The 23,921-nt window shown below is 47.9% G+C and overlaps 1 protein-coding gene across 1 annotated transcript in view; it reads right to left on the bottom strand.

Annotated features, from left to right (window-relative positions):
• AFAP1L2 (actin filament associated protein 1 like 2) overlaps positions 1 to 23,921 on the bottom strand; it is an 85,318-nt gene that overhangs the window by 31,370 nt on the left and 30,027 nt on the right. Inside the window, exons 2-3 of the mRNA XM_054163418.1 lie at positions 3,264 to 3,392; positions 2,655 to 2,732 (exon numbers count right to left, since the gene is read on the bottom strand). Of these exons, the coding sequence (XP_054019393.1) occupies positions 2,655 to 2,732; positions 3,264 to 3,392 (207 nt within the window). The remainder of the gene's footprint in view (positions 1 to 2,654; positions 2,733 to 3,263; positions 3,393 to 23,921) is intronic.

Raw genomic sequence — 23,921 nt, 5'->3', positions numbered from 1 at the left:
GATAGGTTGGACTTGATGATCTCTGAGGTCTTTTTCAACCTGGTTGATTCTATGATTCAAATGAGATGAAGCAAACAATGGTGCCTTCCTCACTCACTGCAGTGAATTTAATTACTGTGCCATATAAAGTTCAGCTTAAATACTTACTGATGAAATTGGGAAGTAGATATGCAGTGAAATATGGCTTTTGCAGAACTAGCATATTTTAAGGCTTAGAGGGGAGGGCTTTTGGAGCTGATACATTAATACTTTGGAAACTATTTCACCCTGTGCTGCTAGAGCAGGCTTGAGCACAGCCACAGTGGTGAAGAAACCTTGCAGGTCGTGAGAGGTCCTGCGGGCCTCAGCCACAAAGTTGTGGTCACCACATCCCATCAAAAGCTTCTGGTGAAATGAAGTAGATAAAGGGGCTAAAGGGAGCTGATTAATCACTGGGACATCCATATCACAGCCCCTGGCTGTGTTTAAGACCAGGCTGGACGAGGCTCTGGCCAGCCTGATCTAGTGTGGGGTGTCCCTGCCTGTGGCAGGGGGGTTTGAACTAGATGATCCTTGTAGTCCCTTCCAACCCTGACTGATACTATGATTCTATGACCTCCTTTATCTGCCAAACCTGAACAGGCAAGTCCCACCACTGACCAGGCAGAGACCTCTCCATCCAGTTAGAGAGGTGGGAGCAGGGCTGTACACCCAGCTGCAGCTATGGCTAAGATCCCATACATGTGTCTCACTGACTTCAGCCTTTCCAAATAACTCAGAAGTTTTACTTGGAATAGGGAGGTTGTTGAAAACAGAAAAAGAGAGAAGTGCCAGGTCCCACAGGGAGCAACTGAGTGGGTAGGCTCATGGCCTTGATTGGGAAAAGCCTGAAATGAAAGAACCAACTCTAAAAATAAATGGTCTGAAATTTGCCCCCCAATGTGTTTTAAGCACACTGGATCAGAGCAAGCTCTGGTTTACACCCACCCAAACAAGGGCTTAAACAAAGAGACACTTCTCTTGCTGCTCAGCTGCTGGGAGGTATCATTCTGTTACAGAGCATTGCAGCACCACTCAGGGATCACATTAGGGCTGCACAGGTAATCTGGGAGGACATGCTGTTTTCAGGGGTATCTGAAGTTAACCTAAAGTCAGCTGTAGGTAGCTTAAAAAAGCAAACCAACCAACCAACCAAAAGTCCCAACCACAAAACAATGAAAGCAGAGCAAACAGCTGTGGAAGTGAAGCCATCCCAACTACTGCAGGACCAGCGTGTCAAGAGCAGGCTGCTCCGACGGTGTCCTTTTGCCTCCTGTATTTGGCTCAGAAACTTTGGGGCAGGGTCAGCTCCTGAGTAGCAGTGCATTAATGAGATGTGTGTCACTGACAATCTCACTCCACACAGTTATCAGAAACAGCTTTTGTGGCAAACACTGGAACAGGTTGCCCAGGGAGCTGGTTGAGGCCCCATCCCTGGAGATATTCAAAGTGGAGCTTGACAGGGCTCTGGGTAGCCTGTCTAGTTGAGGATGCCCCTGCTGACTGCAGAGGGGGTTGGACTTCCAAGCCAGACCATTCTATGATTCCATGAACTTCAAAGATCAAGGACATTTTTAGACAATTACATTCTTTGCCATGTTACAAATTCAAAACCTGGGAAATCTAAATTGGAAATGAGTATTTTTATCTTGGTTTAATTTCTTGGCTTATACACCACAGAACTCTGGCAGCCCCTGAGAGATGAAAGTGCTCCACCCACACAGATGGCCAGGGTGCACCCTGTGCCCTGGATGAGGCACTTGGTGCCATGGCTTAGTTGATCAGATGGTGTTGGATGATAGGTTGGACTCGATGATCTCAAAAGTCTTTTCCAACCTGGTTAATTTTGTATTCTGGACTCACCTTGCAGAGCTGAGATGGCACAGACCCCCTGGACTAAAGCAGAGTCATGAAGACACATGCTTTCAAGGTCTCAGAGAGGTGAAGTGACTTGTTTTGTGGCCAAATGAAACATGAAGGCTTCCTTAAATACTTCAGGCACTGGAACTTTAGGCCTTAGAAGGCAACGTTTTTATCCCAAAATACCGTCCTCCAAAGTGCTACTTCCAGGAATAACCTCACAGTGTTGGCAAGGACCACTATCTCTAAGGGAATGTTATGAAAACAGTAGTCCTTCCACACCATCAGCTGCCTCAGCCCTCAGAGCTTCCACAGGGGCCTCCACTGCTAAAGCAAGGCTCTAAGGGATGTGCCTTCATCGCCCCATTAGACATGATGCAACCACTGGAGATGCAACCACTGGAGAAGAGAAGGCTCAGGGGAGACCTTTTTGCTGTCTGCAGCTACCTGAAGGGAGGTTGTAGCCAGGTGGGGGCTGGTCTCTTCTCCTAGGCAGCCAGCACCAGAACAAGAGGACACAGTCTTAAGCTGTGCCAGGGGAGGTTTAGGCTGGATGGTAGGAAGAAGTTCTTCCCAGAAAGAGTAATTGGCCATGGGAATGTGCTGCCCAGGGAGGTGGTGGAGTCACTATCACTGGAAAGGTTTAAAAAAGGATTAGACATAGCACTTGGTGCATGGTTTAGTAGTCATGAGGTGTTGGGTGACAGGATGGACTTGCTGATCTCTGAGGTCTTTCCCAACCTTATTGATTCTATGATTAACCTTCAGCTCCCTACCTTTGTCTTGCTTCTCCTGGTCCCCCTGCTGTTTATGGATGGTCACTTTGTTCATATAAATATATTCCTCATCTCCACCTGCAAATCAAAGGGAAAAGTGAACTCCTGACCCACACCACACTGCTTTCACCTTGCAGTTTCCCCACAAAGGCAGATGTAAAGGCTCTGCCTCTGCTGGGGAGAACATGCTGGTTCAGGCAATGCACATTAAAAAGAAACCCACAACAAAACAATAATAAAAAGCAGAAAAAACTCAAATGTTTTCTAGGCAGGAAATTCCATAAGCTACAATTTCTACTTAAACATTAACTTGGCCAAAGAGTACATCCTGTGTATCTTATAAAGTGGATTAAATAAACTTAAGGTTTAATAAGGAAAACAGAAAGGATCCAGGAATCTTGGGAATCCTTTGCTTGCAAAGCTGGACACACTACTGCAGTAACTTTACATAAACAAACAGAGGTCACTGCAAAAATAATCTCCATTTCATATTCCTCTGCTAATTTTCATGTCTCCACTTCCCACCAATCTCCAAGAAAACGTTGCTTCAGGACCCCACAGCAATTCCCAGGGGACTCCACCGCCCCCCCGGGTTTTCCTCGCCCCTACCGCTGGGCTTGGTGTAGACTCTCAGGAGATCGGAGAGGAAGCTCTTCTTCACGATGGCAGTGCTGCTCAAGTTCTCCTTGTCCAGGATCCTCAGAAAATCTTCAAGTTCTGTAAGCAGCTGCTCCAGAGCTGCAACAGCAACAGAGACAACTGTTGGCAAAGCAGTTGGGTGATGTGCCAAAAGAGGACAGAGATTAATCCCCTGCCCAGGAACAATTCAGATTTCATTCTCCAGCTGGAAATGTCTCTCCAAGTCTTGAAAAAAAAACCCCACAAAATAGTGAGTCCCAAACCCAAGAAGTCTTTGATTTCCCTGAGCATGTTCATGCATCAGTAAAATCATAGGTAAATACCTATTGTTCCCATAGGACTTTTTATTCAAGGGAGGAAAACCTTGAGGCATTTTGAGCATTGGGGCTGAGGTTACACAAAAGCAGCATCCTGAGTCCTTGAGGCAAACACTGTACAAACCACATTTGGCCTGGGATCTACCAAAGACCTTGCTTTTTGCTCTGTCTTTCCATACCTTCTCCTGGAGGTGCTCAAGAGGGGACTAGATGTGGCACTTGGTGCCATGGTCTAGCAGTCATGAGGTGTTGGGTGACAGGTTGGACTGGATGATCTTTGAGGTCTTTTCCAACCTTGTTGATTCTAGGATTCTATTCTGTGATTTTTTTCCCTGTGTCTGAAATGATTTGAAAATGCCTCTGTGTTTCTTAAAAAACCCATACAGACAGCCCACTCCAAAATCCCCCCATACATGAATTCAGCAACTTCCTCAGGCTGGATGTGAGGAGGAAGTTCTTCACCAGGAGAGTGGTGAAGCCCTGGAATGGGTTGTCCAGGGAGGTGGTTGAGGTCCCATCCCTGGAGGTGTTTAAGACCAGGCTGGATGAGGCTCTGGCCAGCCTGATCTAGTGTGGGGTGTCCCTGCCCATGGCAGGGGGGTTGGAACTAGATGATCCTTGTGGTCCCTTCCAACCCTGACTGATACTATGATACTGTGGTGACCACAGAGATCACTATACCACACGGAACTGAAGACCCCAGACTAAGCAGCATCTCAGCCAGCCTCAGGAAAACCTGCTGCGCCACAGACATCCTGGCATACCTGCAGCAAGTGACTCAGGCACACCACTCCCTAGCACCAGCAGCTGAACCAGGCCATTAGGTTTGTTTTGCTCCTAAGGAGGTGCTGCTCAGCTTTGCCACTGACAAATCACTTCCCTGACAGGGCTCACGCTGAAGCAATTAATTGCTTGCTTTTGTTCACACTGAAGTTTATCATGGGCTAATTAGCAGCAGGGGCAGGAGCCTGTTCCAGGCAGGAAATAACAGAGTATTATGTGGAGAGAGGAAGTGCAATGCAAGAACGATGTGGCATGAGGGAGAAGTGTGGAAAACTCAGCCCAGGCTGTTCCTCCTTTGGAGGCTCCTCCATCACTCCCTGACCCTAAGGAGCTGCAGGGCTGACAGGCAGCAAAGCTTGGGTTTGCCCCTGCCAGGCTGTAAAGTAGGCTACCAAGAGAAGCATAGCCAGCAGGTTGAGGGAGGTGATTCTCCCCCTCTACTCCACTCTGGTGAGACCACACCTGGAGTACTGTGTCCAGTTCTGGAGCCCCTATTACAGGAAGGATCTGGAGGTGCTGGAAGGTGTCCAGAGAAGGGCCACGAGCATGATCAGAGGGCTGAAGCTCCTCTCCTATGAGGACAGACTGAGGGAGTTGGGGCTGTTCAGTATGGAGAAGGCTCTGAGACCTAATTGTGGCCTTCCTGTATCTGAAGGGGGCTACAAGAAAGCTGGGGAGAGACTTTTTAGGGTGTCAGCGAGTGATAGGACTAGGGGGAATGAACAAAACTAGAAATGGGTAGATTCAGATTGGATGTTAGGAAGTTCTTCCCCATGAGGGTGGTGAGACACTGGCACAGGTTGCCCAGGGAGGTGGTAGAAGCCTCATCCCTGGAGGTTTTTAAGGCCAGGCTGGATGTGGCTGTGAGCAACCTGCTGTAGTGTGAGGTGTCCCTGGCCATAGCCGGGGGGTTGGGACTGGATGATCCTTGAGGTCCCATTCAACCCTAACAATTCTATGATTCTATGACTCCTCAGCACACCACCAAGACATGTGGCATAGAGATATTTAACTGGGGCAATGCTCTATGCCCTTTACTTACAGTGTTTCCATGCTGTGTGTTCCCACAGTACCCCTGTGAGTCCCAGTTCACACCAATGAAGTAGAAAAGTATCAATATTTTGGTTTCACAGTGCAAAATACCTGAAGCATATCTAGTTTAAGTGCTACTACCTCCAAGGTCATAGCTGTGTAAGAGCAGGAGAGACCCATCCCTTTCTTACTCCCCCATCTCTAGCCACCAGGTGACCCTTCTTTGGGTAAGAAGACTGAGAAATGAAGCATGAACTGCACTGTGATGGTTTATGTTATCAGCCATTAATTGCAAAACATGCTGCTGCTCTCAAACTGCACCAATCTCCAGTGGCTGGACTGTAAAATAGGCTAATGACACCAGATCAATCAATAATGGCTCCTGAGGAATCCTACCAACTGGAAGTGCTCCACACTTTGCCCTGTAACCTCTGCTTTCAATTAATTCTCTTCTGGTCTGATTTAGGACCAGTAGGGAATGGACCATGGCTGTATCATACAGTGTTGACTGCAGTGTTTTTGCCAGCTGCTGTTTTGCCCATTCATGACCCACCACAATCCAGAGAAAGCAAGAATCACTGCAAGAAACAACAGCTGTCTTCAGACACTGTAAGGAAGCTGGTAGTATTTGTTGACAATATTAGACACCACTGATGTCATTAAACAACCAGCTGCGTGCTTTGGGTGTCAAACACACTCATCACTAACTTCTCTCAAGCTTCAGGGACCCTGCTTCCTCCAAGTTTGATGCTCACTGAGGTAAATCACAGCCTTTCTACACTCATTCATCTACTTCAGTGACCCACTTCAGAAAGTTGAAGTTGGAGTCAGTTCCTGCCAGTCAGGCCAGGTGTACAGAGCATTTGTGTGTCAGGAACAGGCTCAGAAGAAACAGCAGAGAACATACCTAACCTTAATTTGAAGCTTCAGAAGCAAGTCAGGTCCCAGCAGCTACTCACATGGGTGTCATGATAGCAGGTTTGCAGGGATGGGGATATAATTCCCATTCCCTCCTCCACCCCCACAACTGCAGAAAATGACTTTATTCTTCTCCCAGCCTTTCACAGCTAGCACACACACAAGGCCAAGTGCTTATGAATAGCACAGCCCTTACAGTAGGTTACATTTTCCAGCCCACCAAAGCTGAATTCAGGCTTCTAGTGACTCAAAGCAATTCATTTAGGACAAGATCCTGGGGCAACAGAGGTCAGTGGAAAGACTCCGTCAGACTACAATGGATTCAGGCTTTAGGGACTCGAGAGAGATTAATTTTGCTCTTCTTGAGTGAGAAGAAGCATATAAACCATCTGCTTCTATGCAAATACCACTTTGATCTCAGCTGGACACCCCCAATCCAAACCTGATACCTGCAAAAATAAACTGCTACTGCAATGAATGTGACCATTCATGCTCTCACATCAAAAGGACAATAAGCTAATACTTATCAGAGTGATGAATGTGAGAAGTAAGAAGAATTAATGTGATGAGGGTCTGCAAGATCCTCTGTGCAACAAGGATCCCAGCAGGTCCCAGCAGGTCAATAGGACTAACAACAGCTGAGAGCCCAGTATGTCAAACCGTCCCAGGATTTCAAATGCTGGCAACCACTGCTTGATCTCAGCTGAAGACCTCTCATGCTGTGGTGATGATGTATTGAACATGCTCCTGGCAAAACCAGGTTGGTGGTTATCCAAAGCAGCCTGAAACAAATGGCTCTCCCTCCAAGCTGTGTTGCTTTGCTCTGATTTAGAAATCAGAGCACACAGAGATGATTCCAGCACCAAGGCTTGCGCTGCAGGGCACCAGCTACAGATGCAAGGAAACTGCCTGCAAACCCAAATGGCTGTGAGCAGCACAGTAAGAGATCATAAGCAGGCAGAAGACCAAGTCACAAGGTAGTATGCATTTGAGAAACCTTCTTCCACAGCTGCATTGTTCTGCTCAGCTCTCACAGCACATCTCTAAACCCCCAGGTGACTTGAGTAATCTTTCTGTCACCATCTCAAATAAATACTTCCAAAGCACTTGCAAACATTCAGCCTCCTCCATGGAAAACTTCATGAAGATTACCTCTAAGGTTAAGATTGTCCCAGAAGAATTAAGGGACTTGGCCAAGGTCACTGTGAATACCACTAATGAACACTCTCCTCTCAAGACCCAGAGTATGACCTACTCCATCTCCTCACAAAGCATGGCCACAGATACAGGGTACCATTAGATACCACAGCTCGGTTCATGGTCTTTTTCTCCATGACCACAGGCATCAGTCACTGGATAAAACCTGCAAGGATTTTTCCATGTGTGATGGAGAGAGGTCCAGGGCCATCACAGCCAACAGAAAACTTGACTGCTTTGCAGCTGCAGTGAGCTGATGATCATGACTGAAAGAACTGAACTTTCAAGTGCACAGAAAGATGATGTTTTGACGGAGGTAAGAAGGACTTCAAGAGTGGGAGTTGCAGCCAGAACTACCAGCTTGTCTTGTATGCACTCAACTGGATGATGAGAGATGCTCTCCCTTGGTTTACTCCAACACAAGGTAACCATTTTAAAGGAGCTCCTGGGCATCCCTCTGACCACAGCAGACTCTCTCTGTTTATTTTATTGTATGTTTTTAAGGTTGGAAGGGACCTCAGGGATCATCTAGTTCTGAAACCCCTGCCATGGGCAGGGACACCTCACACTACATCAGATTGCTCAGAGCCACATCCAGCCTGGCCTTAAAAACCTCCAGGGATGAGGTTTCCACCACCTCCCTGGGCAACCTGTGCCAGTGTCTCACCACCCCCATGGTCAAGAACTTCTTCCCAACATCCAATCTGAATCTACCCATTTCTAGTTTTATTCCATTCCCCCCAGTCCTATCACTACCTGACACCCTAAAAAGTCCCTCCCCAGCCTTCTTGTAGGCCCCCTTCAGATACTGGAAGGCCACAATAAGGTCTCCTTGGAGCCTTCTCTTCTCCAGACTGAACAGCCCCAGCTCTCTCAGTCTGTCTCCATAGGAGAGGAGCTCCAGCTCTCTGTGTTCAAAGGCTGCAACTTTGGCCACAGCAATGTGCAAAGAATTGCTCGAAACGCAGCGGATCTGTTTCAATGGCAGTTCAGGGGCAGTAGGACAGCACTGAAAAGGGCTTCTTTTGGCAGGAGCCTGTGGCCCTTCATTGCAGACAGAAAGTCTCTTGCATTGCAGCAATGTCTATCCCAGTTCATATGCAGCTAGAGCCAAAAATGCAGCAGCTCGCAAAGCCCCCATTGAAGAAAGGCATTCCTGGTGAAAGAGCTGCCAACTCTGTCTAACACCAAGGTCACTGAAAGGTAAATGACCATTAAACTAGATTATGAAAGCCATTCTTACCAATAATCACTGATCTTTGTCATTGTCTTACAATAACAAGCTATGTCTACATCTAATTACTTCACGTCTTGGCCCCACCAGGAAATGGAAAGAGAGGCTCGGAATGAACTTTCATTCAAGTGTTTTAGTAACCACTGGACAGGATTACTTTAGGCCATTTAATCTGAATTCAATTATTTTTTTATCAAGGTAGAGGGGCCCCAGCCACTGGACAAGGAACTGTAATAAGATACATACCAGGACAAACTCTTTCCTCTGCTGAGATGAGAGGTAAGAGATAAGGAGTGTCATTTGCTGACAGGAAACAAAGGCACTGAGAGATGAAGACATTTGTCCAAAGATATGGGCATACTCTCCAGCACATCAGGAACACAACTTAGCTTTCCAGTGTCCCAGCCTGCAGACCTCACTCCCCAATTATCATAGTATCAGTCAGGGTTGGAAGGCCCCACAAGGATCATCTAGTACCAACCCCCCTGCTATGGGCAGGCACAATTACCCTTCCTTGGATCCCGAGGCACTGGCAGATTTGCCACCCTCCTGCCAAAAGCAGGATCTGGGTTTGGCACTTTTGTCTTCACCCTTTCTAGAAGGGCCTGGGCTAAGCTGCTGGCACACAGCACAGATCCAAGCACCTGGTAAATACCTGCAGCCTGTGGCATGCCAAGTTTCAGAGACCTTGGCAAGTCCAGAGACAGGAAAACTGATTACACCTTCATGAGTCATGCGAGTGTCAGGCATCAGAGCAGAGGGGCTCCTGAGGAGCACCTCAGTGTATTTGTGCACCCCCACCTTTCCTAGACTGCTTCCTCCATGCATCACATCCCACAGCAGCCCTTCAGTCCCCATTTCCCACTGACCATCCCCAGCTGGCAGCACTGGGGTTCCCCAGGGGCTGACTTGGCAGAAAGCAGTTCCTTTCTTGCCTGGGTTTCTTTTTTCCCTTCAGTGCATCAAATCAATAGGGCAGCTGAGGAGCAGGCAGAGAGGACAGGCAGGCACAGAGGCAGCATTCAGGCCACTGAATAGTGAGTGCTGTCAGAAGATCAGGAGCACCCATCCCTGGCCTCCTTGGCTAATCTGGAGTCTTACAGTAACAGTCAGCCTTTGCAAGAGGGAAAAGTCACCCATGATGACAGCTAGAGAAGGCCATTCTCCCCAGCTGTGAGGAAAGGCAGATGTGTGGATGGTGACAGCTGTAACAGCTGGATGACCCCTACACAGGGCCACCTTCCAAAACAGCAAAGTAGATCCTTCCTCAGGCAAACTGATCCTCCTCATCCTGCTGGCTTCAGGCTCTTGCAGAGGAGTAGTGAAGAAAAGGGTGCAGCAGCTCTTTGGCCCTTCTGCAGCAGTTACAGCTCCTCTTCCCTGCTCTGGATGCTGCCAGCTTTAGGCACACGTGGGCAGCGTAATGCAGGGAAGGGCATGTGGCAAAGGGCTCACCCTGACACAGCACCAGGAAGAAGTAACATCTCTGTGCAGCCCCAGAAAGCTGCTCCTCTGAAAAGCATCCCTGTCAAGACTGAAACCCCACCAGCATTCACCAAGGCTGATCAGCAGAAAAAGCAAACAAGTGTGGACTGAAGTTTACCATCTTTGACTACCAGAACCCAGGCTCTGCTTCCCACAGGTACACCTGCACTGGCTGGCCAGCCCTGCTCCTCTCAGCTTTTCATGGGAAAAGAATGAAAAGTCCAGGCCATTGTTGTCCTGTAGAAACTTCCTTCATTTTTTTTTCCCCACAGAAAAAATAATTATAGATATTTATTATTATTTATAGGGGGAAAAAAAAAAAGGAAATAAAACTAAAAGCAATCTCCTCACACACAGCAAATTGAGAAGTGCCAATATTTATCTACTGAAAGAACCAAAAAAAACCAAAAACCAAACAAACCACACACACAAAAAACCCCTAAGAAATATAAATATAAGAATAGAATAGACCAGGTTGAAAGAGACCTTCAAGATCATCGTGTCCAACCTATCATCCAACACCACCTAATCAACTAAACCATGCAACCAAGCACCCCATCAAGTCTCCTCCTAAACACCTCCAATGATGGTGACTCCACCACCTCCCTGGGCAGCACATTCCAATGGGCAATCACTCTCTCTGTGTAGAATTTCTTCCTAACGTCCAGTCTCAACCTCCTCTGGTGCAGCTTGAGACTGTGTCCTCTTGTTCTGGTGCTGGTTGCCTGGGAAAAGAGACCAACCCCCACCTGCCTACAACCTCCTTTCAAGGAGTTGGAGAGAGCAATGAGGTCTCCCCTGAGCCTCCTCTTCTCCAGGCTAAGCAACCCAGCTCCCTCAGCCTCTCCTCACAGGGCTGTGCTCCAAACCCCTCCCCAGCTTTGTTGCCCTTCCCTGGACACCTTCCAGCAACTCAACATCTTTCCTAACCTGAGGGGCCCAGAACTGGACACAGGACTCAAGGTGTGGCCTAACCAGTGCTGAGTACAGGAGCAGAATGACCTCCCTGCTCCTGCTGGCCACACTGTTCCTGAGGCAGGACATTGGCTGAGGATGCCATTGGCCTTCTTGGCCACCTGGGCACACGGAATGGAATGAGAATAGAATAGAATAGAATAGAATAGAATAGAATAGAATAGAATAGAATAGAATAGAATAGAATAGAATAGAATAGAATAGAGAAGACCGAGGAGATGGTGGAGTCACCATCACTGGAGGTGTTCAGGAGGAGACTTGATAGAGTGTTTGGTTGCATGGTTTAGTTGGTTGGGTGGTGTTGGATGATAGGTTGGACATGATGATCTTGAAGGCCTCTTCCAACCTGGTCTATTCTATTCTAGTCTAGTCTAGTCTAGTCTATTCTAGTCTATTCAGTCCAACCTATCACCCAACACCATCTAACCAACTAAACCATGGCACCAAAATAACAACAACAGTAATAACAGTAACAATAGTAATAATAACAGTAACAATAATAACAGTCACTGTAGGAATATTAATAATAGTAATAAGAATAATAAATAATTAATAATCCTCATCATCATCAACCCACAAAACCCTCAGCAAGCTTCTGGTAAACCGTGAACTTTCTCATCAGGGCATCACCTCCTAGATGAAATAAAACAAAAGCTAAAACTCACAAACCCTAAACAAGTTTAAATCCCTGAAAATAAGGAAACTGTAAAACTGTAGAACTCCTTCCACAGTTTCCCTGTGAAACCAGACAAGGGTCAGACAGTTATGACCACTGACTGTCACAAAGGTGGCTGATTTTTCAGGCATGATGAGTGCTCAGAAAGAGGAAAGACACACACACAACCCCCCCCCAAACAGCCAGCCTGCTTCTATTGATGCACCTAAAATGCAGCACTGCCTGGCTTCACACTCACGTCGGGAGCATTAGGCTTGTCTTTGTTGTGAAGTATGAATCATGGAAGGAGAGAGGCAAACAATGTCTCTCCTCGGCTGTGGGCTGTGAACTGTGCTGATGAACCCAGGCAGCTCTGCGTGGGCTGCTCTGGAAGTTCGAACAAGCCTGGTATTGAGAAGCAGCAGCTCCAGCCTAGCAACTCTGAACTTTAACCAAACGGCAGCAGAAAATGCACACAAAGCTTTGCCTTTTTTTTCCCTTCCACTGAGCTGAGCAAACAACAGACTTCTCTTCCCTCCGCTGGAAGGTGGGAAACAGCATCCAAGAAAAATTGAGAAAGGAAAAGGAGGAGGAAAGAAGAGAGGCAAACCATGAAAACTACCCTTTTGTAAGGAGTTTTTACTGAGCAGCCTTGTGTTTGAGTGCCATGGTGCTGGGCTAAATGCAATAGAGGGTGTGCACATGAAACTCCGGGGGTGATACAGTGACCTCTGTTTCTGCAAAGGGTCTCACCCTTCCCATGATGGAGCACTGGAGGCCTCACAATGCCAAATGTGTTGGCTGACATCTAAGAGATGCCAGCACCTCTCCCCTTTGTAGCATGCTGTATAGGCAGACTGTCCATCAAGCTCAGAGGATCCCTACAGTGATGGAACACAGGATGTTAGGGGTCAGAAGGGACCTCTGGAGATCTTGGAGTCCAACTCCCCTGCCAAAGCAGGACCATAGAATCCAGCACAGGCCACACAGGAATGCATCCAGATGGGTCTTGAAAGTCTCCAGAGAAGGAGACTCCGCAACCTCTCTGGGCAGCCTGTTCCAGTGCTCTGTTACCCTTTGCAGTGAAGAAATTCCTCCTCAAGCTGAGGTGGAACCTCCATCACCCTTTGTTCTATCACAGGTGGAATAGAGAAGAGCCTGTCCCCTCCCTCTTGACACCCAGTCCTTAGATATTTATAAACATTGATTAAATCCCCTCTCAGTCTTCTCTTCCCCAGATTGAACAGCCCCAGGGCTCTCAGCCTCTCCTCATGAGGCAGTTCTCCAGTCCCTCAATCATCCTGGACTGCAGTTCTGTGCTCAGGTGCACAGTGGTGCATCAGCAAACTGGGACATATCATGAAGTGCCAGGGAAAATTGCTGGGGCCTGGGGTTAATTGGACCCTCACCCTGAGAAGTGCTTCATCCTCAGCATGTGGGGATCAGGTCACCTAACCCTTGTGTAACACAGTAACTCCTGCTGGGGCAGAGTCCAGCCAGGAAAACATCAGGAAGCCACTGAAGAAACATCAGGGCAGTAGTCAAAAGGGTAAGGAGCAAACCAGATCGAGATCACTGTCGGCTAGAAGTGGATGAAGACAGGCAGGGCAGAATGGTAATGAAAATACTCTTTCTAAGGCAAATATCCCCCAAAACAGGGCCTAGTGGGCTCTCTTCCCAGTGGGGAAGAAAACAATCCCAACAGTTTGTATGAAGCTGAAACAGTGTTTGCTGCCAAGCTGAATCCTACAGAGGCATGACGAAGACACAACTTCCTCTAAAGCAGCTACCATTGATTCCCTTCTCTCCCCACAGCCCTTTCTGCTGTTTGGTTTCTTTTTTTTCCCTCTCTTACTCCTTCAGTTTTCAGCTATGATTGGTGGGGTGGTTTAGTTTTTCTTCTGTCCTGTTTTGCTACCTCCTTCATCACTATGTGGTTGACTTCCCCCGGAGGGGCTGGTGACCACCTGACCTGCAAAGGACATCTGTTGTTTGCTGTCTGCTGTACTGCATAGCTCTGTCCAGGAAGGGGCTACTAGGTGTCTGATCAAATACAATGGCTGTATTCAAGAAAAAGAAACATGCAATAAATAAATAAATTAAGTACAAGACACAAGCATGTGGTGCTCCACTGCTTGAGCTCAGCACAAGGAGGCATCCTGCAGCCACCTGCTCAGCCCAACCATGTTCTCCCTTGCCTTACTGCAGTCTCCTGACTGGTCCATTCCATTCCATTCCATTCCATTCTATTCTATTCCATTCCATTCCATTTCTATTCCCTTCTATGCAGTGTGCCCAGGTGGCCAAGAAGGCCAATGGCATCCTGGCCTGTATCAGCAACAGTGTGGCCAGCAGGAGCAGGGAGGTCATTGTGCCCCTGTACTCAGCACTGGTTAGGTCACACCTTGAGTCTTGTGTCCAGTTCTGGGCCCCTCACTTTAAGAAAGATGTTGAGATGCTGGAACATGTCCAGAAAAGGGCAACAAAGTTGGTGAGGGGTCTGGAGCACAGCCCTATGACAAGGGGCTAAGGGAGCCTGGAGAAGAGGAGGCTCAGGGGAGACCTTACTGTTGTCTACAACTACCTGAAGGGAGGTTGTAGCCAGGTGGAGGTTGGTCTCTTCTCGCAGGCAATCTGTGACAGAACAAGAGGACACAGTCTCAAGCTGTGCCAGGGGAGGTTTAGGCTGGATGTGAGGAAGAAATTCTTCACAGAAAGAGAGACTGGCCATTGGAATGTGCTGCCCAGGGAGGTGGTGGAGTCACCATCACTGGAGGTGTTCAAGAGGGGATTGGACGTGGCACTTGGTGCCGTGGTCTAGTGATGAGGTCTGTGGTGACAGGTTGGACTTGATCTTTGAGGTCTCTTCCAACCTTGGTGATACTGTGCTATTAGATGGTGTTGGGTGATAGGTTGGACTTGATGATCCCAGAGGTCTTTCCCAACCTGGTTAATTCTGTATTCTTTGCCTCACAAAGGTGACAACACATGCTTCTGGACTCAGGTCTTTGCCAAGGCTCCTGGAGCCAAGTCTCCTTGGTTAGGGACCATGATTGTAGTCCAAGTGCTGTGGCAGACTTCTCATATCCTCGTTCATTACCCTGTGTGGCTATGTTTAGAGGCATGCATTACACTCTATCAGCAGAACAGGGGGCACACAGCTGTCCTAATGCTTGCCAAAGCCCACAGCCATGAGCCCCCCCCTCTTCCCCATGGAAAAAGGAAGTCTGGGATACCACATTCCCAACAGAGTGACTGGGAAAATGCAAGGTCTAGTGAGAGTAACTATGGCAGTGGTGGTGAACAACACCCCACAGATTGTACCACTGCAGGACAAATAAAGAATATGAACTGCAAAAAATATTTGGAGCTGAATTTCTCTCTTGCAAGCAAGACATGAATTAGAGGAAGCTGCCAGATACACAGAGAGTTGTGTTGTTTCTAATAAGAGAGGACATGGACACACACACACAAACACATGCCCACACCCTCTGAAGGCCTCACATCAAAGCCCTTTCCCACCATTCTCTGTTGATTTAATGGCATCATTTCTCCAACAAACAATAGAGACATAACAGAAAGGGAAAGCAATTATGTTTGAGAAAGCAAAAGCAAGAGCTCAGGGGTCAGAGAGAAAGACAGACATACAGCCCTGGAGAGCCTGGGCTTTTCCTTTTCACTTCCTCTGCAGCAAGGACTCTTCATGTGGAGGCCAGGCTCTGTTCCTACAGCTGAAAAGCAGAATGACTACCCAAGGCTACTGCAAGAGTGCAGGGGGAAAAACAGGTTTTAAAAGTGTCTTGAAATATATCAGAGTAGGCTGGGGGAGGCCATGGCAATGTTGTTATTGATTGCTGGATTTCTTTCTCAATAATCTTGCTCAACCCCTTGTACAAACATTGCACACAGTCCTTACCCAGCCTCTTCAGGGTAACCTGGGAGCCTAAATGCAAGGAGAGAGCATCATGTGGCTGAGGTACTGAGCAGTGCTGCTACAGTAATGTGCAACCAGAGATATTTCTCTGGAATCTCAGTGTATCAGCAGCAGCAGACAAATTCCCCCACACCCCCCCAAAAAAAAAAGAAGGATAAAAATTTCCCAGAGTTACAGAAACATTCAGGTTGGAAAAGACCCTCAGGATCACCAGGTCCAAGCCAGAACCCTTTCAGGGAAGAAGCTTCTTCCAATATCCAACTCAAACCTCCCCTGGGGCAACCTGAGGCCATTCCTCTCATTAGAATTAACCAGGTTGGAAAAGATCTTCGAGATCATCAAGTCCAACCTGTCACCCAACACCATCTAATCAGCTAAACCATGGCACCCAGTGCCTCATCCAGGCTCTTCTTAAACATCTCCAGTGATGGTGACTCCACCACCTCCCTGGACAGCCCATTCCCATGGCCAATCTCTCCTTCTGGGAAGAATTTCTTCCTAACCTCCAGCCTAAACTTCCCCTGGCACAGCTTGAGACTGTGTCCTCTTGTTCTGGTGCTGGTTGCCTGGGAGAAGAGACCAAGCCCCACCTGGCTACAACCCCCCTTCAGGTAGCTGTAGACAGCAATAAGGTCCCAACAAACCACCACAGGAAAACTAAAACAAATCACCCTCTAACCTACAGACATCACCGAGGACCAAAGCTCCCAGCTCACTCCACTCCTGAACAAGATTCAAGGCAAACCAGCATGTACTAAACTTCCAGTTGAGGGTTAAGAGGTGTGGAATGGGAAGGCTTAGGAAATGACTGCAAAGTACCTCAGAGGTCAAAATACAAACCCTCTCCTGCCATGAGTCATCTGTGCTCAGTGAGAATCTCCCAGCAGGGCTCCAACATCTGACACCACTGGAGGCCACAGCTCCCACCCACCCTCCCACATGCATGGGGAAAGCACAGATGCCAGAGGGTGACCTGAGAACAGGGCTGGATGTCCTCACTCTTACATTCAAGAGATGCCACCTTTATTCCTCTCCCATACCTCCAACATGACATTTCACTGAAGCCAGAGTGGAAGAGCAGCCTCCCAGGAGCAGCTCCCCTCTTCACTCTGGATTCCCAAAGCAGCTGGGCACCACGTGAGCCATTTCGAGCCACATGCTCTGTGGGGAAACACCCATGGTGTCCAAACATTGCATCCATGCTCCAGAGAAACAAAGGCTCTGCCCTCCTTCACACCCCAAACATCACTTCCATTACTCAACAGGTTATCAAATGCTGTTCAACTTTTTCAGTACCACTTGGTATCTCTGTTATTATTCCATGCTGCCTGTGGAACTTCCAGCACTCATAAAAACCAAGGGTCAGCTGCCTTGGGGAAAAAAAGCATCACTCATGTGGAAAAGTCTCAGCACAGAGCCTCTCCCATGCCACCCAATTTATGCAGTGGCTGCATCCACTTCACTCTTGCTACATGTCCCATTCATCACACAAAAGAAACATGTCCTGATAAAGCACAGGTGACAATACTTGGTGGAAAAATGGGGACACAATACTGGTCATAAGCCAGGAGTGAACTTCGATAACCACAGGATCACAGGATGCTATAGGCTGGAAGGGACCTCTGGAGATCTTCAAGTCCAATTCCCCTGCCAGAGAACCACAGAATCAGAGAACCATAGAATTGTAAGGGTTTGAAGGGGCCTCTGGAGATCACCTAGACCAACCCCCCTGCTACTGCAGGTATGCCTAGATCAGGTTGCACAGGAAAGTGTCCAGGTGGGGGAAAAGTGACAAGACAGAATTAACCAGGTTGGAAAAGACCTTCAAAATCATCAAGTCCAACCTATCACCCAACACCATCTAATCAACTAAACCAGGGCACTAAGTGCCTCATCCAGACTCTTCTTAAACACTTCCAGGGATAGCAACTCCACCACCTCCCTGGGCACCACATTCCAATGGACAATCTCTCTTTTTGTGAAGAATTTCTTCCTACCATCCAGCCTAAACCTCCTCTGGAGCAGCTTGAGACTGTGTCCTCTTGTTCTGGTGCTGGTTGCCTGGGAGAAGAGAGCAACCCCCACCTGGCTACAACCACCCTTCAGGTCTCCCCTGAGCCTCCTCTTCTCCAGGCTAAGCAACCCCAGCTCCCTCAGCCTCTCCTCACAGGGCTGTGCTCCAAACCCCTCCCCAGCTTTGTTGCCCTTCTCTGGACACCTTCCAGCAACTCAACATCTTTCCTCAACTGAGAGGCCCAGAACTGACCTAACCAGTGCTGAGTACAGGGGCAGAATGACCTCCCTGCTCCTGCTGGCCACACTGTTCCTGAGGCTGGCCAGGATGCCATTGGCCTTCTTGGCCACGTGGGGAAAGGATGCCAGCATGCTGGATCTGCACACCACTGTATGAGGGGATACAATGTGAGCTCCTATTTGTCTCCCTACAGATTCAGGCCCCATGCAGTGTGATGATCATACTTGTGGAGCAGGGACTGGAGAAGCATGCACGGACTTTTACCTACTGAGATAAGCAACTTCTGCAGTGACCAGGTTCTTGGTTTGATTCATGGTGATGGATCTGTCCCACTGTCCACAGCTGCTTTGCTGCCTGAGGGAATTTCTTACAAGCACAGGAAGAGCTATCAAGGCTAAGAAATAAACCTTTTTTTCTTACCACCTTTAGGGTCCCAGAAGCAGTCATCACTACCCTGGGCAGTCCCAGAAGTAGTCATCACTACCCTGGGCTGGAATCTCATCACCAAGCAGCACCACATCAAACTCATGGAGATGCACAGGTTGCAAAGAGAAGGCTCAGGATGAAACAACCATATTGCACCTCTGCCTTCCTCCCCAGCAGGGCCCTGCAGGAGCCCAGAGAGGGTGAGGCAGGAGAGAACCAGAATAATGGCATGTATTTCCCCCCCCATGTGAATTGGAAAACTTCTCCCTCTCTATCCTGACTGTGAGGCATGGGAAAATGAAAGCAAGCTCTCAAGCCAGCAAAACAACCATTTACTGGATAAAAAGGATTTTCTTACTTTGTCTGTCTTGCACTTTGTTTACATGAATGAGAGCCAGTTATCCAGACCAGGAACAATACTCTAAATGAAATCTCTGAAACCTATTACATAAATATGCCAAAGGTATCAGTAATCCTACCACAGATTTGAGAGTTGGATCATGATTTTCATTTACCATTTCAGCAGAAAATCTGTGACAAGAAACTGCTGATGAGCATTGTAACCCTTCCAGCAAATTCAGCTTCCTTGGAGCTTTTCTAAACTCGAGTTTTGAGTCTTTCATCTCCCTCTTAACAGACTTCGGAGGCGTCCTTGTAGCTTGGCTATAATTTACCCAGCCCAGCATTTCTCTTTTCTCAGCACTACATGCCAATGAATACTTATGTCATCCTCATTAACCGAGGATCCCTTCCTGCTCAGGTTATTTGGAGAACTCTTTCATGCCCAAGGGAGCAGCACTGGCAGGCAGCAGTGGTTTGGGGTCGGCAGCTCAAGCCTAGCTCCCTGCAGCCACGGCAGGCCACGCTGCCCTTGCTCAAATCCACGCTGCCATGTCTTCCATCCAAAAGAAGTGAAGATAACATAGTCAAGTTTTGGTACTAATAAATTAATAGATTTTAATGAAAGTAATGACCTGAAGGAACTCTCTTTCCTTACTGCCTGATAGTCCACAGCTCTGCCTCCTTCGCTGGAAGCAATTCAGTCAGGGACATGATTAGCATGTCACAAGCAGGAACTACCTCCTCACAGGCATGAAGAGAGGCACATCCTCACAGCTGCTGCCTAGCTGGTAAGGAGCAGCCAGCCACAGCCAACCCAGAAGCCTTCCAGTTTAGCAGAGAAGGTATCGAACCCCGCTGGCTGTTCAACTTGCCAACAGCCCAGAGGAAAACAGGAGGCAGGGCTGTTGCTTTGCCTCCTTGTCTAAGGAAGCAGTACATCTTGGATATTGCTTAGGGGGGAATCACAGACTGCCACTGCAAACACCTACTCAACCTTTTCATTTTCTTTTCACCACTTAAGCTCCAGCCCCAAAGGTGAAGTTGAGGCAGCCAGGGAGCACAAAGCCACAGAGCTTTTCAATATCCTTGGTTAAAAAGAAAAACCAACACAGAGAAGGTTTCTGTTGTGGTTTGCTGCAGTTGCATTTAGTTTATTGGTATCTGCTTGCCCAGGCTTTCTAAGAAGCAGACAGTCAGATGAAGGAATGAAATCACTTGGAAAACCCTTCCCCATTTTTAGGGCTAGGTATATTTTGTTGCAGAATTCACTGAAAACAGTTAAAAATGTGATCTTTCTGAGATAAAGGGAAGGCAATTTTGATGTACTCATTTGTTTCAGGGGAATACCAGCACCAGAACAAGAGGACACAGTCTCAAACTGCACCAGAGGAGAAAGTTCTTCAGAGAGAGAGTTGTCAGGCATTGGAATGTGCTGCCCAGGGAGGTGGTGGAGTCACTGTCCCTGGAGGTATTCAAGAGGGGATTGGACGTGGTACTTGGTGCCATGGTTTAGTAGTCATGAGGTGTTGGGTGACAGGTTGGACTTGCTGGTCTTTGAGGTCTTTTCCAACCTTATTGATTCTATGAATAAATAAAAAAAACCAGCAGGTGAGAGGAGGCTGAACCCTCAAAGAGCAGGCAGTTGCCCTCTGGCCCTTACCAGTGAGGTAGGCAGGTGGATTAAAATCTCCACCCTAACTGAAGGGATTTGAATTCATCTTCTCTGGACACTGCTCCACTCTCTTACGTTATTACAGTAGGGAAGGAGGACCTGAAGTCCTATCTCAAACAGCAACTGGGAGGTAACCACCACCCATCCTTCTGCTCCATTATGGAAAAGCTTCCTGTTGTCATCGTGCCTGGTCCTTCATCACTAAGATTTTGATTAAAAAGAAATCTAAATATAACCTTTTGTTTGCTCCCCAAACAAGATTTCTGTCCAGCAGTCACCCCAGGACAGTCATTTCTCTCACACTGGCACTGAGGAGAGTCTGCTGCCTGCTCACAATCACTGCCTCATGACACTTACCTACCTGAATAACTACCCAAGGGGGTAGTTGGCCTGGTATTGAGAGGGAAAGGGCAGGGAGCAGTGATTAGCTCCACCTCAGCCTTCAGCAGGGAAGCTGTTAGAGCTTCCTGGGTGAGCTGCTGAACAGGTCACACACTGCACAAAATGCAGACCAAAAACCACAGGGGCAAGAGCTGCTAAGCTCTTGAGGGCTGCTCGAGCCTTGAAACTCCTCAGCTCCTCCATGACATTCAAGAGATGCACAATCTCCATTTCCTCCTCAGTTTGAAGAACAACATTTCCAAGTGGGCTGTGCTAACTCATGCTTCCACAAATTCCCCTCTCCTGGTGGGGGAAAGAAAAGTGGAGGAAGGAAAACTAGAACTAGCAACCTCCCATGACTTTCCCTATCCATGGATATCCGTGCCCATCCGGAGTGCTTCAGAGGCAACCCTCCAGCATGTTTTACCCACATCCTCTGTGCACCTGTCTCAGGGTGTCATCTCAAAAGGGCATTTGAGGATGAGTGTTCCATGCTGGTATAAAGTAGCAGAAGTCAAGTGAAATCCCTGATACAGGCCAGGACACCTCAGTGAGTACCAGCACAGCCACACCGAGGTAGGTGCAGGCAGATACAGTAGGGGATAAAGGAGGGAGTGGGAGCAAGGTCAGTGAAGAAAAATCCATGTGACAACCTATATCCCTCACTGCTGCAGCATCTCCACCTCACCCCAAGCAGGCCAGCACGCTCACACAAAGCAGTACCACACAGAGACCACACTCAGAGCCTGGAAACAGCATCTTGGGACAGCACGGTGCTCATAAGACTTCTGCCTCTGCTAGCTCAGGTAGCTCTGGGCAGGCTGATTTTTTGCAACCCTTGATAGGTCCTTCAGACCTGGGGAAGGCTAATGTGGAGTTCAACACTTCAGAGATTTAGATATGCACTTTCTTCAACATTCACCCTTCATCAGAGGCAGCCTTTGAAGTCAAAGCACAGAGTTTCAGTGATGGGGGTTGCTCCCCTAAGCTTTGGCACAGGTGTGCACCCAGCACTGACTGCTGTTCAAACTATGGCTTCACCAAGACAGATGTTTTTCTCTTAACACACCTCTGTGCATTTAGACATCTCCTTCCTGCCTCAGCCAGCTCGCTTTTCCATTTTTCTGCCCTGTTTTGGGTGGCTGCAGGAATTTGCCCTCCCAGCTGGCACAAAGGCACGCTACCTTTCTCACATGAGTCAGCAGCCTGCAACAGGGGAGCTGCTCTCGGTAATTGAAAAGGAATTAAATGATTTTTGAAGCAGGAGAGTGTTTTGGACTAGTTAGCTGACTGACAGCAGGAGTGCTTCAGAAAAACTGCCTTATGGGAAGCAAACTTCAAAAGGAGAAGTGACAAGGCCAGAGTGTTTGTAGTGCCTGAGGAAGTCATTAGAATTTAAAAGGGATGCAGATTGGGCAAGTACACTAGGCTAAGAAAGATGAACTGCTGCCAAAAAAAGTTTCTTTAGCTTTCCAGTGCTCCCCAGCCCGTGTTAGAGATGCAGTTTCATGAATACCTCTGCCTCAGAACGATTTTACAGGCTGGTGAAAACAGGAGAAAGGTGCCACCTTCAAAAACTAGGTGCCTCCTGCTTCCATTTGTCTTTTCAGCTTATTAAATAGCTGTCTTGCTTTCATTGTTCCCAAAGAGGAGAGGGTTTCTGCAAACCCCTCAGAGAAAAGACATTTCTTAGAGGGCTTGTTTTGTACATGGCACAAATTTATCTTCCTTCATCACAGGTTTGTTTTGGTTGGTTTTCTTTGCTTTTGAGGCAAAGCTTCAAAGGCTTCTAGGGTCCATGAGCACTGACTGATGTTTGTGACTGACCTGCCAGGTGCTCCAGCTGAGGAGGTGTGATGTTAGTTTACAGAATCCACAGGATTAACCAGGTTGGAAAACACAGAATACAGAATTAAGCAGGTTGGAAAAGACCTTTGAGATCACTGAGTCCAACCTATCACCCAACACCATCTAATCAACTAAACCATGGCACCAAGAGTACCATCCAGTCTCTTCCTAAACACCTCCAGTGATGGTGACTCCACCACCTCCCTGGGCAGCCCATTCCAATGGCCAGTCTCTCTTTCTGGGAAGAATTTCTTCCTCACATCCAGCCTAAACCTTCCCTGGTGCAGCTTGAGACTGTGTCCTCTTGTTCTGTCACAGGTTGCCTGGGAGAAGAGACCAAGCTCCACCTGGCTAGTCAGAGTGCAGCACTGCATGGTTTCTAGTCACCAACAACTATTACTAAACTTCTGCTGCTTTGACATCTCTGCTATGCCTCAGGAGGCTTTGTTTGAATCAACTGTTCAGACGGGAAGCTGCAATAGCCAAACTGCAGCTGAAGCCAGCAGAAAGGTTTGTTTTCCTCAGCAAGATGAAGCAGCTCACAACAAACCCAATGTTTAGCCCCTTCCACCAAGAGCTCTCAAAACTTCAGGGAAAGCAAAAGCCAAAGATAGAGGTCTGCAATAAAAGTCCAGGACTAGAAGATCTGCAGCTTTGGAGTGAAGTCAAAGCTGGTGTTTCACCAGGGCCATTTCTTCCCATCATCTGTTTAACGCCTTCAGGTAGCAATGCTCATCATTTTCTTGACCCTTTACCCCTAGAGCAGAGGCTCTTTCACTCAGTGGTTCCTACGCAGGGAGAGAGACAGCTGAAATGAGTGAACAGCCCTGTGAAGGCAAACAGGGTTCCTGTTGTCTGAACAGGGTGCAGGTGGGAGATGGTGAGTCAGGCTTGAGGAATGAGCTTGAGCACCAGCCCCTGGCACAGCCAGTCCCTCCAGTCTGCCCCACTCCCATCTCTGTGGGTAGCTGCAGTTAAGGAGCTCAAGTTCCTTATCTGTCAAGTGTGCAAGAAAAGAAAAAATTGCTGGAAGTTTGGCAAGCTTAGACAAGCTTCCAGTAACACTCTGAGGAAGCTCACAGGATGTCATAACATGAAGTATTTACTGAAAACTGTCTCAGCATTCAAATGCTTCTTGTGTATGTAGCTTGAGCTGTGTTGGATCCCATCTGCTT

The sequence above is a fragment of the Dryobates pubescens genome, chromosome 8 (assembly GCF_014839835.1).
Source record: "Dryobates pubescens isolate bDryPub1 chromosome 8, bDryPub1.pri, whole genome shotgun sequence".
Lineage (NCBI taxonomy): Eukaryota > Metazoa > Chordata > Aves > Piciformes > Picidae > Dryobates > Dryobates pubescens.
Note: the sequence above shows the minus strand (reverse complement) of the source record. Positions and strands in the feature narration are given on the sequence as shown.